At 53.6% G+C, this 17580-nt stretch overlaps 1 protein-coding gene and 1 long non-coding RNA gene across 4 annotated transcripts; one reads left to right on the top strand and one right to left on the bottom strand.

Annotated features, from left to right (window-relative positions):
* Positions 1-1910: 1910 nt before the first annotated feature.
* LOC120222152 lies at positions 1911-3794 on the top strand. The gene is made up of 3 exons (XR_005525974.1): positions 1911-2129; positions 2234-2285; positions 3219-3794. It is a non-coding gene; the product is annotated as an uncharacterized LOC120222152 (long non-coding RNA).
* Positions 3795-4227: 433 nt separating this feature from the next.
* Positions 4228-8719, bottom strand: LOC120222151 (uncharacterized protein CXorf49 homolog). Of its 3 annotated transcripts, none has more exons than XM_039219850.1 (7): positions 6926-8719; positions 6759-6836; positions 6137-6296; positions 5476-5552; positions 5168-5213; positions 4516-4557; positions 4228-4404 (listed from the first exon to the last, which is right to left on the bottom strand). In XM_039219850.1, the coding sequence occupies exons 1-7, from the start codon at positions 8159-8161 to the stop codon at positions 4400-4402; spliced, it is 1644 nt and encodes a 547-aa protein (XP_039075781.1). In that variant the 5' UTR covers positions 8162-8719; the 3' UTR covers positions 4228-4399. The 3 variants fall into 3 exon arrangements, with proteins under 3 accessions (XP_039075781.1, XP_039075783.1, XP_039075784.1); XM_039219852.1 differs by having other exon boundaries at positions 6137-6293; XM_039219853.1 differs by lacking the exon at positions 6759-6836 and having other exon boundaries at positions 6137-6293.
* Between the last annotated feature and the right edge of the window lie 8861 nt (positions 8720-17580).

Genomic DNA, 17580 nt, shown 5'->3' with positions numbered 1-17580 from the left:
CCCCCCCCCCCAGAATTATGATGCTTGCATTTGGAAAAAATAATTACTTGAGTTTCAATATCCATCCATGCTATACTTTTCACAATTTTGTAAAAATTCAAGAGTACTGAGATATCATTTAAATCAAAGATTAGGAGTCCTTATAAATCCAGTTATGGAACTACGACCACAGCAAACTACAAAAACTATTCATCACCCCCAACATTCTGTCATGCTCTGGTAGTTAATTTCCTTCTCTCACATGCGCACACTGGAAACCACCGATGTGTTCTCTGTCCGTATGGTTTGGACTTCACAAGAATGTCGTAGAAATGGAATCATGTGGTATGGTAGACCTTTGCATTTTGCGTCCTTCATGGAAAAGGATGCACACATATGGCACTTCTGGAGGGCAATGTACCGTTTCCTCACCTGGGTAGTAGTCACACGGGTTATCAAATTGAAGACTTTCTGTAATTGTGTGTATACAGGGTTTATACACATATGATTAATGCTTGCTTTCATGTAATTTATCCTCTCTGCCTTTGTAATGGTGACTTATTAAATAGCAATTGTTATCCTTTCAAAGAAAGATTGGAAAAGTTAAGACAGCAGTCACCTTGGGGTGCCTGGGTGGCTCAGTTGGTTAAGCGTCCCACTTCGGCTCAGGTCATGATCTCACGGTTCGTGGGTTCGAGCCCTGCATCAGGCACTGTGCTGACAGCTAGCTCAGAGCCTGGAGGCTGCTTCAGATTCTGTATCACCCTCTCTCTCTGATCCTTCCCTGCTCACGCTCTCTCTCTCTCTCTCTCTCAGAAATAAAAAATGAAATAAAAAAATTGCTTAAGACCGCGGTCACCTCGAAAGAACTAAGGAGGAGAAGTGACTAGCATGGGGCCAGTCAAATTCCTGTCCGTGTTCTCCAGACTTGAGTGGTAGTTACCAAGGCTACAACCTTGCGGGAACACAGGGGCCCCTAGCACCCTGCAGTCACATGAATGGTGCGCACCAGGATCATGCAGGTACAATTGCCACCCTGGCAACCCCAAGGTGCGGGCCAGCCAGCTCTAGCAAACTAGCAAACACAGGCGAAGGTCTCCCCATCTTAAGGTCAGCTGAGTAGCAACCATGATTACACCCAGAGCCTTAACCACCATTGCCTTGTCAAGGTAACAGTTTAGCCGATTCCAGGAGTTAGGACGGGGACACCTAATTCCCATCTAAGTTGGGGACCTATACTGTGCTGACCACACCAGGCTCCGTCTCCAGTGCTCACCTCCTCCTACCCTTTCTTCAGAGAAAGGTTGGCTGCTGATCGTGGCGGCACTAGTGCTGGTGCTGGAGGAGGTGGAGAGAAAGCGTTCGGCCCAGGCACTGGGCAGGTAGCGGAAGGAGGCGGCATGGGGCCCAGGGCTCTGCAGGCCAGCCACAACTGCCTCCCTGGCAGGAGAGGAGGCTTGAGGGGCAAGGCAAGAGGGGCACACTAAATTAGGGCAGGGATCCCACCTCCCCCTTTGTCTTGGGACGCACATGTATTCCCTTAAGCTACGCCTCCCCATCTGCCACCTCCTTCCGCCTGGGACCTGAAGGAGCCGGGCCACAGCCGGCGATGTACACGGTTACAGCAACATTGCGGTGTGTCACTTGGTCTGAGTATGGAACACAGACCGTGTGCTCAGAGGAGGGAAGGGAGGCTGGCAAAGCTAGCCAGGGAGGATTGTGACCCTGCCCTCCCACATCCCCTTCTCTCCTTCTTCACACTGGCCACCGGGGCTCTGGGCTCCGCCCACCCCCCACCCCCACCCCCACCCCCACCCCCGGCGGGGCAGAGCCCATGCTGGACTTCTCTCCACTCACAACCGGCCCAAGTCTCCGTGGGCAGACACCCCAGCCGGAAGGTCTCTGCCAAACGCGTTCGCTCAGCGGCACGCTGTGTTACCCTTCCAAGAAGTAACCGTCGGGTCAGGGTCAGGGTCAAGGCCGGAGCCTGAGCAACCAACCCCACCTTCTCAAATGAGGGGCTTGAAGCGGAAGGATTAAGCCCCATGAATGTCCTTTCCCAGGCTGGGGTCTCTGCTTGTGCCACCCCACGTGTGACGGCGTGTCCACCTGAGCTCACTGCCACCGGCTCTTCCGGAACGGAAGGCAGGGTGAGAATGGGGGGCGGGGGGTGAGGAAAGGTGGAACCGAGCCGGCCCAGTTTTCCATGGGGAAGCCATCCGCACGGAGCCCATCCTGCCCGTGTCTCCCTTAGCTCCAGGCACAGCAGTCTCCTATGCGATCCAGCTCCTTGCTGCTAAGATGAGGTAGGTACATCCCGGCAACTGAGAGATAGCCTTCTCTCCCATTCTCGTTCCTTCGGAACACCCCGGAGGGGTCAGACCTCACAGGATCACAGAGTAGGCTCTACAGCCTCCTCTGGCAGCTCCCAACATTTTGAGCGTCTCCACACCGTGTCCTGGGATCTGGGGACGTCCGTGTCATTCCCCTCCTGTTCTAGGAATTTAACTGCAACCCCTGAAAAGCAGGCGCGACCCTTGCTTGTGCTCATGCAATGCGTTACAGGTTGTTGGGGGTTTTTTTCCTTCTTTTTTAAATATTTAAGTTTATTTATTTATCTTGAGAGCGCATGCTAGCTTGAGCCAGGGAGGGGAAGAGAGAGGGGGAGGGAAAGAATCCCAAGTAGGCTCCGTGTTGTCAGCGCTGAGCCTGATGTGGGGCCCCAACTCAGCAACCTTCAGATCGTGACCTGAGCTGAAATCCAGAGATGGACGCTTAACCGACTGAGCCACCAAGGCTCCCCGTCCCTTACAGATTCTTGACCATGGTCTCCACTCCTTTTACTTCTTGAATCCCAGATCTCTGCCTCAAAGGTGATTATCCCCGATTAACGTTATTCACCCACGCACATAGATGTACATACACAGACCACACACACACACACACCAATCTTGACTGTTCATTGTGTTGACCCCCCACCTCCCTCCCTCCCGCCCCGGCTTTCTGTGTGTAAAACACCCAGTCTCTAGGGAAAGGGGACTGGTCTGGCAGAAGCTACCCTCACCTCACGGAGACCTGGGTCCTGCCCGAGGGAAGGAAGCAACCCCCAACCCCCAGTGAGTGGCAAATGAACACCGAGTTCAGACTAAATCTCGTGTGACCAAGAGAGGCAGCCAGGGAGCCTGAGCTGGGACACAGAAAGAGCATTTCCAGGAAACCCGTGTCATGGCTTTTTGCAGGTCAAACAGCACTGGAAGGGGGACCGTGCAGGCACACCGAGACCCATCACGCACACTTGCCATGGAAACCGGCCACGTTCCAGTCAAGGGCAGTGAGAACGACCAGGCTGGAGGAGGGGCAGCGAGGGGCTTGGACGAGAAGGACGCGAGAGCTCTGACGGCTACACTGTCCACTTCCAGCTGCTGCCGGGCAGTTTGCCCCCGGTTGGCCCAGAGCCACCGCAGGCCCCATCGCCCCCACCTCCAGCCCAGAGACCAAGCTGCCCTCCGGCTCTGCACCCCACTGGGCTGTGACTTCTGCCTCCACCCTGCTACTGAACCCAGCGAGGGAGCGCCGACAGGATTGGAAACCGAGGGCCAAACGGGAGAGGAGGAGGAGGAGGCGCCAGTCCCTAGGCCAGCTGCCCTTGTGCGAGGTGGCACCAGAGGGAGGTAAGGACTCGTAGTGGGGGCTGGGCCCAGGACCGGGGAAGGGCCCCTCAACTGTGCCCTGTAACACCTGTGGAAACACAGGTGCAGGGGAGGCCACTGACGACGGAAAGCCACGGGAGCGATCCCGGACCCTCGGAAGGCAGAGCAGACAGTGGTCCCAAGGAGGGAAGGGAAGAGGGGCTGGAGCTCTGGAAGGGGTCCCGAGTCCCTGCTGGAAGGGGAGGGGTGAGGCCGGAGATGAATGGGAACCGGGAGACCCTAAAAGACGAGGGGCTTAGGAGAGAGCCTGAAGGGGGCCTGCAGGGAAAGGAGGCGGGTGCTCGCGGGCCCGGCAGGGCCCACGCTGCGCCCAGACGGCGGGACACTCAGCCGGCGTGACTGCAGGGCTCCTAGCGGAGGCGGCCCAGACTCCCTTCAAGGAGGAGGCCCAACACACGACGCCAGGGGTCCTGTTCTGGAAAAGGCTGCAAAATGGAGCAGCTCCCTGCCCTGCCCTCCCCTCCCCTGCCCTCCCCTCCCCTCCGCTTCTCCTCCCCATCCCCAGCCACCTCCCATCCCCGAGAGAGGACAGACCAGAGAACATGAGAGGTACTTTAATTTGAAACTGCTGTGAACCGGGGCGGGGAGGCGGCCAAGAACAGGGAGAGGAAGCCCAGGCTGAGGTCGAACGTCGACGGCAGGGAAGCAGCTTGGCCACAGCTCCCTGGCTCCAAAGGTACCAGCCGCTCCTCTTGTAGGAGATGCTAGGCTCAGCCTGTCAAACAGAGCAGACTCAGGGAAGGGAAGAGCGTCAGGCCAGGGCCAGCCCACGGCCCTCCTCGGCAGCCACGGCCGTGGGAAGGGGGACGGTGTGTGTAGCACTCACTTCCAAGGGTCTGGAACTGGTCAGTCAGGGACTGCAGGGCCGCTGAAACAGAGACAGGCGTAAGCAGGCGCTCCGGACTTGGGGACAGAGAAGCCCGTGCCCCTGTCCCCTTGGGGAACCGCCCGGTCCTGCAACCTGCAACCCACGCTTCCCCCCCAGCCCCCATCCAAAGAGCCCTGGGCCTGACCCACTCACCCACCAGCTGAATTAAATATGGACATGTCGTCTAAGGGAACAAAACGTTCCAGTACTTCTCAAACTCTGGGTCACCTCGGAACCATTCAGAGCTTGTCAGACAAATACACACCGTCCAAGCCATACCAAAGAGCGATTAAAGGGAAAATCAAAGAGGCATCTCTAAACGTCCAAAGAGAGAGATTCTCTGGGACTCGTGGTGGTCGGCAAAGCGTGCACCCAGGGGAGGCGATCCTTTCCCCTTTGTGCACACACCTAGCTGCACACGCACAGCAGGCTCCAGGGGCCAGGCCTGCTAGGTTCCCCTGCCCGTGGGAATCTTGTTCCCTGTGGGGCTGCCTCACCTGCAGCCCATCGCGAGTTCTGCACTGAGAGCCCCCCCCAACCCCATCCCCCCCCCACCCCCGCTGCCTCTGCCCCCTCCCCCGACCCGGCCCCAGCCACAGGCTCCTCATACCAAGTTGCTCTTTCAGGTGGTCAATTTCTCCCTGCAGCACGAGACACTAGGCCGGCAGACACGGGAGAGAGAGAAAAGCATGTTAGCATACCCTGGCCTCCTCTCTCCCCGTCCTCCCCCTCTCCTGCGGGCACCACACAGCAAGGCCCAGCGGCTAGGCCGGCACAGGACCCTCAGTGGATAGGAGGTGCCCTCCCTCTGTGGGGAGCAGAGTGGGGGCGGGGCACATATGTCAGTTGAACGGGGACGCGGGTGCCAGCACGTGGTTTGGGCCTGCGTGCGTTTCCAGGAGCCAGAGGAAGCATTACCCGAGGACAGCCCTGTGCTCCAGGTGGTTGCTGCTGCCTTTCCGGTCTTGGGAGGCGGGCAAGCCCTTCCTGGTCAGCTGAGAGGGAAAGAACACAAAATCCAGCTGAGAGGCAAAGAACACCTCCAGGTGAGGTGGAAAGGGCCTCGCAGGGTCCGACGTGAGGCAGCACCACCCTCTGCTGGCAGCAAGCTGCCCCTGCTCTGCCAGCAGCTCCATCCTTCTCCCTGGGCCTGCCTCTCCTGTCCCCCAGGGCAGCCCTTCCTGGATAGCGGTCCCGAAGGCCGGTGGCTCTGGGCCGGACTCTCCCCGAGCTGCAGCCACAGCCAGCCACTGGGACGGGCAGTGCGGCCAAACACGACTTCACGGAACAAGGCTCTGTTCTGCTGAAAGTCTACGTCAGGGGTTGCGGTTTGGGGGCGGCCACAAATCACCCTTGCCGCGCAAGCCCCATGCAGAGGATGATGTGGCTTAAGGCCGGTCCTGTCGACACCCCGTTTCCTGTGGGAGAAGCTGCCTGGGTCGACAGGCAGGGAACAAAGCTGAGCCCCCCCGCCCCCGCCCCCGCAGAGCCAGAGCCAGAGCCAGAGCCAGAGCCAGAGCCAGAGGCGGCCCCCCTGGTCCTGTCTCCCCTGCACTCCCGTGAAACCTGCGAGACTCACCCGAGGGTGCGGGCCCTCTGGGCATGACGTCTCCCTGGCTCGGGGCCAAGGGCCGTGAGCTTCCTGGAAACTGGGGGGCTCTGGTGTTGACGTCGCCACGGCTGCTTTCCCCACGATGCACCAACGGACAAGACGGCCCTGGCCTGTGTGCTGAAAGCTGCTAAAAGAAAAATGTCTCAATGATTTGGCCTTGGGATGTTTTGGGGGTGGGGGTGGGGGTGTAGTAGGTGTAAACGGGCGCTGTGGGTGTGGTTAGGGGCTGGGGTGAGGCAGGGCATAGGGAAGGGAATTCAGAGGCTGATCTGGCTAGCGCCTTCTCCCTCAGTCAGCCCCAGGCCAGGAGGCAGCGCTGAGCTAGGGAGAAGAGGGGGCCACTGAGAGGGCCCTGGCTCCCTGCAAGGAAGTCTTGGGGACCAGCTACAAAGTAGGAATTGGGAAGCCCGGGAGTCTAAAGACTGAAGCTTTGCGGTCCAAACTTTCAAGGGGCAGGGGCTCCCGGATCCAAATCAACTACCAGCCCTCCCCTCCATCCCAGCCCCCTTCCGGGCAGGGCGTGGGGGGGGGGGGAGGCAGGAAACGTGGGCAGGGTCCAGGATGGTGCCCAGCACACACGGAGCACTACCTTCATGTCTGCCCCTGTGCAAATGACCCGGTCTGACATCCCGGTGACCCGGGGGAGGAGGGTGTCCAACGGCAGCCCCTGAGGGATGGCCAGAGGGAGCGGGGGTCAAGAAGTGCTGGTCAGGGAGGGAAAGGGCGCGGGACAGAGGAGAAGCACGGCCTACTCACCTTTGGGACTGCATCTCTTTTTGAGTCATTATCTTCCCCGGCCACCACCGGCTCGGTCTTCCGAGTCCTCCTGGCCACCGATTTCTTCCCCGAGTGGGTGTGCTTGGACTGTTTGGTTCCCGCAGGGACCAAGGAATACATCTTGGACCTCCCAAGCAGCGGAACACCAGTTATTGGGGGGAAAGTGGCTGGTGCCAGTGGTGCTGCCGAGGCTCTCTGCCCCCAGGACGGGAACATTCTCCCCAGGGAAACATTTGAGGCCCCCCTTGGGGATTTCTTCTCCTGGGCCGCCTTCTTCTTAGGGGTGGCCCGGGGCAGGCCACCCGCAGCATCAGATCTTGGGTAGCTGGGCCTGTTCTCCCCCTTCCCCCAGACCACACCCTGCATTTTCCTAGAGGAGGAGATGTCCTGGTCTCCAACGGCCTGCCTCTCCACAAGCGATGTGAGCCCTCGGGGCGCGGAGGACGGGAAAGAGCCCGGCGCGCGGAGGAAACTCTCCCTGACATGGAAATTCGAGTGTCTGGTTGTGTCCCCGGGACCCTCGGGGCTGTTGGGCTTGAGTTGGCCTCCTCCTTTGGTGTAAATGCTCACCCTCATCAGCTGTATCTCACTGAACTCATTCAGTGACTCGCTGTCGGAAGGCAGCTTGCCCCGACTTTCCGCGGAGGGCCACTGGCGATCCCCCGCGGCGACGTTCGAACTGCCCTTCGTGCCTCTTTTCGGGTTCGCCCAAGCGGGGCGTCTCTCGGGCCCACCCAGGTGGAGAAGGGCAGCGTCAGGCCGCCGCGACTCTCCGCGGCTAAGGACAAGCGCTCCTCTCCCGCTCGGCCCTGCCTCGAGGCCCGCGTCCACGACGCAGCTCTCTGGGGACGGGTTTCTCCGCCCGCCCAGGCCATCCCGGTTGGTCAGCTGCTGCACGATGGCCGCCGCGGCCTCGTCCGCAAGGTGGGACGCGCCCTCCAGGGCGTCCCCCTTGTCGTCGGCCGGGGAGCCGGGGCGGCCTTCGAGGCCCCAAAGCACCGGCTCTCCCGCTTCCGTCACTTCCCCCTCGGACTCGAAACCCTCGGGGTCTGGGACCCCGCCCTCGTCATCGCTGCTGGGCGGCGGCCCCAGATCCACACCTGGTCCCGGTGGGCCCCGCGGGGCTCCGGGGCTTGCCGGGCGGACGGCGACCCGCTCCCCGCCCTCCTCCCCGAAACCCTCCCCCAAGACGGACACCTCATCGGGGGCGCTCATGCCGCGAGTGCCGGGAGAAGGTCGCCCTGGTCCCGGCGCCACAGGCAAGATGGCAGCGGCGCGAGGCGAGCGACGAGGGCTTCGGGCGACGCCGGGAATCACCACAGACGCCGCGCCAGGCCGCACGGCACCTCAAACGTCGCGCGGCTAGCACTCGCATTTGACGCCCGCGCCGCGGGCTCCTCATTGGTGCGCCTCCCGCCAACCAGCGCGCGCCCCTCGTTGGCCCGCCCCTCGAGGCCCGCCCCTCGAGGCTGTGACCAATGGGGTAGAGCGCCTTTGGTTCGCCCCGAGGCCGGTCGGGATGTTGGCCTCGAGGGGTGGCGGCCGGTTGGTGGGCGCTGTCGTCTGGGCTCTTCTGGGCCCGCCTCCTACTTTCCAGGCGGAGTCATGGCTTCTAGCCTCGGTCCGCCGGTGCACAGAGCGGGGTGTGATGGCGCCTGACTCTGGGGTTCGGGATAACGCGTCGGGACGGAGGTGAAGCACTTGGCGCAGAAAGGATTCGCCGGCCTCTGTCCCACGGCTGCGCTCAGGACCCGATAGAACAAGGGGCACGGGAAGCCCGCAGTCAGTGATCAGGGGACGGGTGGCATACTCCCCGGGGAGTATGATGTGCCTGTTCACAGGCCGCAGGGTCTCTGCCGCAACCGCTCGACCTCGGTGGGCGATTACGTTGGTCCCTGGCTGCGTGCTCAGGGAACTTTCTTGGCAGGCCGGTTTGGCGCCAAGGCTGGCCTTTGCCCCCTTCTCCCGACCCCTCTCCACTCTGAGACAATTCGAAGAAGAAATCCCAATGGTCAGTGCACACCCCAAAAGATGCTCACCATCACTAACCCTGCAGATGCGAACTAAAACCTCGAATCAATGTTCACAGCCCAGACTCGCAAGAATCAAAGAGCTGAACCATTCCGAGGGTGGGAGAGGTTCTGAGGAGACCCTTGCGTTTGCCCACTGCTGGGGTGGGGGTCGGGTGAAGGAGGGGGCGGCGGCGCAGAAGAGTCCTTTGGGAGGGTAAATTGGCAGAATCAGTGCAAACCAACTTATACAACACGTATTGCATGCCTGGCCCTGTTGTAAGCATTGCAGTTAACTAATAGTCACACATCCTCAAGACAATCCTAGGGTAGAGGTACCCATTAGTACCGCCCTCTTATGCGTGAGGAAACTGGCACTGAGAGGCTCCGCCTCTGGCCCAAGGTCATTTGGTGTGTTGGGATCTGCTGCAGGATCGAAACCTTGTAGTTTGGCTCCAGAATCCTTGCTCTGAGCGGAAAATCTTAAAAGAGAGGAGACGCCCATTCCCCCTGTGACCCAGCAAGTCCGCTGTCACCGACATCTTCTGGAGACGCTCTCGTTCCTGTAGTGGACGAGGAAGGACACGTGCATAGGAAATGTTGGCGATGGGGGAAACTGGGAACACTCTAAATTCCCATCAGTAAGGGGGAAGTGGATGCAAGCAACCAATGTTCAGTTCAGTGCATCCGGTAGACTGAACCGCGCTAGTCAAAAGGAACGCGTGAGGCCATGTTCACACATTTCAAAGCATCCTCGTGACTGAACACAGTAATTTGGAGATCACTGGAAATGGACACACATTTGTGAGTAGCAAAATTAAATGACACTTTAAAACGGAACCAGTCCTGTGTTGAGAATCACATAGGTGTAAGTACAAATACGGTGACAGTTTGGAGCATGCGCAACTAACCCCTAACTAACAGTGGTGGTGGTGGTTGGGGTGGGGCACCAGTTGACTCTCCAATTTCTCTACTGCTACCGGTTCCCAGCTTTTCTGAGCTGAGCAGTCCCAATATCTGGGGAGTGCTCCCTCCCTTGGTTTCTGTGAGGCGCTCGAGTGTTAGAATTCCCCTTGCTTGCCACGCACCCCCTACTCCAGGGGCCCTCGATTCCTTCCATACTTTCCTTCCTCTCTTTCCCACTCATAATGCTCTGTCTGGCCCTCGCCTCTCCTTCCTACATCCCACTCTGGCTGGTCGTCAGGAGGGACCTGAGGTGCCTGAACGCCTCTTGCCTGCGTGATTGCAAAGGCCGGGTTTTGCTGGGTCTGCACCTGAGAAGCCTACCGTGCTGGGAAAGGTTACAGAGCAGGGGAGATTGGGAGCGCACTCTACAGTCAGCCTCCTCAAGCACGCCTCCCACTATTCCTGCGTGTGGGTGGAAAACAGCCTCTCCCGCTTCTCCCAGTGGCTCTTAAAGTCATGCCGTGCTATCCCAGATGTGCTAAAATGGATAACCAAGGAGACAGCAGAATCTCCTCTACCCACCATCCTCCTCGGAAACAGTACCAATGGATCCACTGGAGGCCTCCATTGGCCCTCTTGCCATTTCCATTCCCTTCCTCCTTCTCCCCCTCCTCCACCGACAGAATGCCTTTACACACTTTCACCACTCTCTTCATCACTGGGGCTCTCCTACCTCCTCTTCTGTTGCGTCCTAAAGGTCTCCAGTGGTGTCCATAATCGCTGCTAACTCCCTTTCTTCAACCTCGCCATATTGGTTTTGATTTACGGTCCTCACCTGGGCTGGAGACCAGTGTCAGAGGATCCACTTGGCCTTCCTGACCATGATAGCTTCTTGCCCCCCACACAGACCAATGCCCCAACATGGGGGTTTTTGCTACAACTGCCGAGCGTATCAATCGTCAACTTGTGGACTGGAGGAGTGACCGCTGCATTGGTCCAGGGATCCAGTTGGCTTTTCATGACTGGATCTCTGTCCCCAATTCCTTTTATTACCAGCGTCTCCTAAGCCCCACTCTAACCAGGCCCCATGGTGACACTTTGGGGCTCCAGTATCATGTCACCTCAGACCCTGGATCAAATAGTCCTAGAAATGTCTGGATATTCCTTTTTCCCCAGCGCACTGTCACCTGAGAAATAGCAGTCATTCTCCGTAGGGAAGGCCGGTGGCATCATAACAGTAGGTACATACTCATCACCTTGTTTCCTGACCCTTCCTCCTCAGGACTCCTCCACCTGTTCAGTCAGTGGGGCCGGTCTCAAAATTGGCTCAGGACCAGGAACTGAGCAAAAAATTGTGACTTTTTACTGGGACGACCACCCCCTTTCTCTTGCACCCTTGCCTTTGTCTGGCTGTAGCTGCCCCCAGGGAGCCAGGCGCTCTGAACCATCCTCTCAGCTCCCTGCCGCTCTTGACTGCCCCTCTGACCTTGCCGGTTGTCTCCTGAGGTCTCTTGATTGAGAGTCACTCTCTGCCCTCTATCACATCAGAATTCCATCACTCCCATGGATGGCAAGGAGCTCAGGCCAGGACCACTTTCCTGCCATTTTCGGCATCGGCCTGCAGAGGGCAGCAACCGCTGGACTTCTCAGTGATGCTGGGGCCCCTCAGGCCAGAAGGGCCCCAGCTGGCTTTGGTGCTGGGCTCTCGCTGGCCTTGGCCTTGGTGAATGGTGGGTGCTCTCAGCCCTCCCAGGGAACGTAACCGTCAGGCCATGTGACCGGCCTCACCTTTTCTATCCTGTTCCAGCTTGCCCGCATCACTCAGCCTTGTTGTTCCTTCCTCTACCCTCTGCTAGTCCCAGGCCGGCACTTCCCCTTCTCTCCATGCGGGCCATCGCCTTCTTGGGAGCTTCTGAGAGCCACTCTGGAGGTGAGTCTACTCCATCTCCTGGAGTCCCTGCCAGTGGGTATGAGAAAGTGCCCCCACTCAGCAAAACCTGCTTATCCAGTCTTTTATTCCTGTTCTCTTGATCCAGCACCCTGAAAATCCAATCCCAGAGATATCCCCCTCCGCCCCCCCCCCCCGCTCCTGCCAGTACAGACTGGCCATTTCTTGCAACTCCCTTGGTGTATAATTTATTTATGGAGAGAAGATCAGGGCTTCCACGGGGAGGGCCACCTGTGGCTTTGGCGGGGAGCAGACTCAGTAGCATCTATCAGCACCGGGCACATGCTGGGTCTTGCTAGGGAAGTAAGGGCCACCCTGAAAGCTCTGAGACGCCAGGGGGCAGCGCCCTGGAACAAGGGAATCAAATGGTATATTAGAGCACATCTATCCAACACAGAAGATGGTAGTCACGGAGAAATGGAGGCACAAAAAGATACGAGAAATGTATAACACTCATAGCAAAATAACATCTGCAAATCTACCCATATTATGAATGCATTAATCACTTTAATCACAAGGTAGAGAGTGTCAATCCGGTAGAAGAAACGGATGGATTCAACTACCTGCTTTCGACAGGGGATATACTTCTGATAATGGCATAAGCCCACTGAGAGTGAGAGCACAGTGGACCACAGTGTGCCATCATGGCCATAATAAGCACAGGCAAAGTCGACTTTTAAGACAGACAGTGTTCCTGGAGACACAAGTGGACATTTCGTAATGACAGAAAGATCCACTGATGTGGGAGACATAACGATTTCAAACTTCTGTGCACATAGGTACAGAGCCTCAAAATATCTATGGCAGAACTTGACAAAATTGATGGGAGAATTAGACCATGCAACATTAATATCTGGGGGTTTTAATACTCTGACTGACGGACTGGACAGAAGATTTGCAAGGATACGAAGACCTGAACAGCAGCCTCTGTTAACCCCGAACTAGCTGACATCTAGAAAACACTCTGTTCCACAACAGTTGAATACACATTCTTTCCAAGCACACATAACCATTTTCTAGGCTAGAACATACCGAGGGCCATCAAACTCACCTCGGCAACTTGGAAAGGGTATAGATTGTGCAAGGGTTTGGCCCTCTGGTGGTATAGGTGTGTGAGAGACCACGATACCACCCGAAAAACCGCCTCAAGGAAAGCGATGATCTTAGGAAACAGCCAGCTCTCAGATAAGCAAGAAGATTAGGGGAACATCTGGAGCTGTTGAGGATATCGGGGTCCTCTCTGACCACTCACCACCTTCACTCTCACCTGAGGACCTTGCTTCCCATTTCCCTGAGAATATAGGGTAGGCGGCAGAAATCGTCCCTCCTTCCTCACAAGTGTTTTCCTCCATTTGGCATCACTCATATCAACATACAGTCCTGTCTTTTCCCCCATCTTAAAAAGCCCCCTTCCGATCCCACTTTCCATTCAAGCTACCCCACATCTGTCTGCTCTGCCTTACAGAAAAACCTTTAAAAAGTTGTGTGTACTCACTGTATCAAATTCCTGTCCTCCCATTCACACTTCCTCTCTTTTTCACATTTCACAAAGCATTACTGAATGCTTACCATGCGCTAGGCACTGTTCTAAGACCTGGAACACTACAACAGTGAACGCGACTAAAGGAACATACATTTCCGTCATAGACCTATCACCAGTATTTTCTAAATCTTCATATGTCTTCATTCTTTGTGCTTCGAGTGCACGTTCCCTGACCATGCCCCAGTCTTTATGGGTTACTAACGGTGCTAGGGTGCTGTATTGATCTAGAACATCCCCTTGCTAGGCCCCCAAGTGGGATCTGGTGCCTATTGGAACTCGCGTTTTTGGTTTTGTTTTTCTGTTTTTTATTTCTAGGGTACTACAATGATTCTGATAGGACACACCCTCCAGGAACTTCCTGAGAAAAGGCATATGGGAGGTGACTCCTTTTGAGACTTTGCAGAAGCAAAGTTTACCTTTATCTCAGACTTAACTGATACCTCGATATATACATTTCAGTCAGAAATTTCCCACCAAGCATTGTCCGGGCATTGGTCCACTGTTTGTTAACTTCCACTGTCAATTTTGAGAAGCCTGCCTTTATTTTGAATGCTTTATCTGTCTCAGGCCTTTTCAGGGATAAATTTGTGTATCTTTCACCACAACAGGATACAAAATAGCTTCATTACCCATGAAATATCCCTCATGATGCTCTTTTGTATTCAAACTCTTTCCCCCATCCCAGACATTTGATAACCAGGAACGTGTTTCCCATTCGTATATTTCTACCTTTTCAGAACTGTATACAAACATAATGATACAATATGTAATTGTTTGAGTCTGCCTTCTTTCCTTTAGCATAACGCCTTTGTGATTCATCCAAGTTGTGCATATATCAATTTTACTTTCCTTTATATTGACTAAGTAGCATTCCAGTGCATGGATGAAGCAGAGGCTGTGTTTCCATTCATCTCTTGAAGGACATCTTGATTTCGTTAAGTTTGGAGAGATTATGAATAAGATTGCTAGGCCCACTGATGTCCCTCCCCCTCCCCCCCTTTTCTTGGGGGGTAAACGTACACATTCACTTTCTAGGGAAAACACCCAGGAGTCGGATTGCTGCGTGTTATGGCCGTTCCCTGTTTACCCTTATAACAAACAGGCAAACTGCTTCACAGAGTGAAGCATCGATATCTGAGCTTTTCAGTTACTTCACATCCTCACCAGCACTTGGTTTAGTCAGTATGTTTTATTTTTTTAATTTTACTCATTTTTTTGTAGAGAAGTTTTGAATTTGTTTGATTGATTGATTGATTGATTTTACTGTCAACTTGGTTTCCATATAACACCCAGTGCTCATTCCAACAAGTGCCCTCCTTCATGCCCATCACCTCTTTTCCCCTCTCCCCCACCCCCATCAACCCTCAGTTTGCTCTCAGTATTGAAGAGTCTCTTATGGTTTGCCTCCCTCCCTCTCCTTAATTATTTTTTCCCCTTCCGCTTCCCCATGGTCCTCTGTTAAGTTTCTCCTGTTTCACATATGAGTGAAAACATACGGTATCTCTCCTTCTCTGCCTGACTTATTTCACTTAGCATAACACCCTCGAGTTCCATCCATGTTGCTACGAATGACCAAATTTCATTCTTTCTCATTGCCATGTAGTATTCCATTGTATAGACAAACCACATATTCTTTTTTGTTGTTTTTATTTTTTTATTAAAAAAATTTTTTACTAGCTACACAACAGATTTTAATAACAACACAATCATAAAAATAAAGTTTGGTACAGTACTTTCTGTGTGCCAGGAAGCTTTTAAGTATTTTATACATATTGAAACTCATATGGCAACCATATGAGGGAGATACTCTTATGCTCATTTTATTGTATTTTACTTTATTATTTTTAAATTAAATAAACCACATCTTCTTGATCCATTCATCCGTTGATGGACACTTAGGCTCTTTCCATGATTTGGCTATGGTTCAAAGTGCTGCTACGAACATTGGGGTACATGTGCCCCTATGCATCAGCACTCCTGTATCCCTTGGGTAAATCCTAGCAGTGCTATTGCTGGGTCATAGAGGAGTTCTGGTGTTAATTTTTTGAGGAACCTCCACACTGTTTTCCAGAGGGGCTGCACCAGCTTACATTCCCACCAACAGTGTTGGAGGGTGCCCGTTTCTCCACATCCTCGCCAGCATCTAGGGTCCTCTGGTTTGCTCATTTTCGCCACTCTGACCGGCGTGAGGTGGTATCTCAGTGTGGCTTTGATTTGTATTTCCTTGATGAGGAGGGATGCTGAGCATCGTTTCATGTGTCTGTTGGCCATCTGGAGGTCCTCTTTGGAGAAGGGTCTGTTCACGTCTTCTGCCCACTTCTTCACTGGATTGTTTGTTTTTTGGGTGTGGAGTTTGGTGAGTTCCTTATAGATTTTGGATACTAGCCCTTTTTCTGATATGTCATTTGCAACTATCTTTGCCCATTCCATCGGTTGCCTATTAGTATTGTTGACTGTTTCCTTTGCCATGCAGGAGCTTTTGATCTTGATGAGGACCCAACAGTTCATTTTTGCTCTTGATTCTCCTGCCTTTGGAGATGTTTCGAGTCAGAAATTGCTGCGTTTGAGGTCAAGGAGGTTGTTTCCTACTTTCTCCTCTAGGGTTTTGATGGTTTCCTGTCTCACATTCAGGTCCTTCATCCATTTTGAGTGTATGTTTGTGTGTGGTGTAAGAAAGTGGTTCACATTCATTCTTCTGCATGTTGCTGTCCAGTTCTCCCAGCACCATCTGTTAAAGAGGCTGTCCTTTTTCCACTGGATACTCTTTCCCGCGTTGTCAAAGATTAGTTGGCCATCCATTTGTGGGTCCAGTTCTGGGTTCTCTATTCTATTCTATTCTAGTCTATGCCATTGGCCTAGTGTCTGTTTTTGTGCCAATACCATACTGTCTTGATGACTATAGCTTTGTAGTAGAGGCTAAAGCCTGGGATGGTGATGCCTCCCGTTTTGGTTTTCTTCAATATTACTTTGGCTATTCGGGGTCTTTTGTGGTTCCATACAACTTCTAGGATAGTTTGTTCTAGTTTTGAGAAGAATGCTGGTGCAATTTTGATTGGGATTGCATTGAATGCGTAGATTGCTTTGGGTAGCATTGACATGTTAACAACATTCATTCTTCCGATCCATGAGCATGAAATGTTTTTCCACTTCTTTCTGCCTTCTTCAATTTCCTTCGTAAGTTTTCTATAGTCTTCAGCATACAGATGTTTGGTTAGGTTTATTCCTAGGTATTTTATGTTTTTTTGTGCAATTGTGAATGGGATCAGTTTCTTGATTTCTCTTTCTGTTGCATCATTATCGGTGTATAAAAATGCACCCGATTTCTGTACGTTGATTTTTTTTTTTTTTTTTTACCCTGCAACTTTGCTGAATTCATGGATCAGTTCTAGCAGAGTTTTGGTGGAGTGTGCTGGGTTTCCCATGTAGAGTATCATGTCGTCTGCGAAAAGTGAAAGTTTGACTTCATCTTTGCCATTCTGATACATTTTGTTTCCTTTTGTTGTCTGATGGCTGATGCTAGGACTTCCAGAACTATGTGAAACAATTCTGGTGAGAGTGGACATCCCTGTCGTGTTCCTGGTCTCAGGGGGAAAGCTCTCAGTTTTTCTCCATTGAGGATGATATTAGCTGTGGGCTTCTCATAAATGGCTTTTATGATGTTTAAGTACGTTCCTTCTAACCCGACTTTCTCGAGGGTCTTTATTAAGAAGGGATGCTGTATTTTGCCAAATGCTTTTTCTGCATCTATGGACAGGATCGTATGGTTTTTTATCTTTTCTTTTGTTAATGTGATGTATCACACTGATTGATTTGAGAATATTGAACCAGCCCTGTAAGCCAGGAATGAGTCCCACTGGATCATGGTGGATAATTCTTTTTATATGCCTTTGGAATCGATTTGCTGGTACTTTGTTGAGGATTTTTGCATCTGTATTCATCAAGGACATTGGCCTGTAGTACTCTTTTTTTGCTGGGTCTCTGTCTGGTTTGGGAATCAAAGTGATGCTGGCTTTGTTGAATGAGTCTTGAAGTTTTCCTTCTATTTCTTTTTTTTGGAATAGCTTGAGAAGAATGGGTATTAACTCTGATTTAAATGTCTGGTAGAATTCCCCAGGGAAGCCATCTGGCCCAGGGCTCTTATTTGTAGGGAGCTTTGTGATAACTGATTCAATTTCTTCACTACTTATGGGTCTGTTCAGATTTTCTATCTCTTCCAGTTTGAGTTTTG

This window comes from Hyaena hyaena, unplaced genomic scaffold, assembly GCF_003009895.1.
Source record: "Hyaena hyaena isolate Hyena2069 unplaced genomic scaffold, ASM300989v1 scaffold_844, whole genome shotgun sequence".
Taxonomy (NCBI): Eukaryota; Metazoa; Chordata; class Mammalia; order Carnivora; family Hyaenidae; genus Hyaena; species Hyaena hyaena.
This window is presented reverse-complemented; position numbering and strand designations above follow the sequence as displayed.

Coding starts and splice junctions, on each gene's coding strand:
- LOC120222151 (XM_039219850.1), bottom strand. CDS start 8,161: ATGAGCGCCCCCGATGAGGTGTCCGTCTTGGGGGAGGGTTTCGGGGAG. Junction 5,214..5,475: donor GAGCACAGGGCTGTCCTCGG/GTAATGCTTCCT, acceptor CTGCCGGCCTAG/TGTCTCGTGCTGCAGGGAGA. Junction 4,558..5,167: donor CCACCTGAAAGAGCAACTTG/GTATGAGGAGCC, acceptor TCTCTGTTTCAG/CGGCCCTGCAGTCCCTGACT.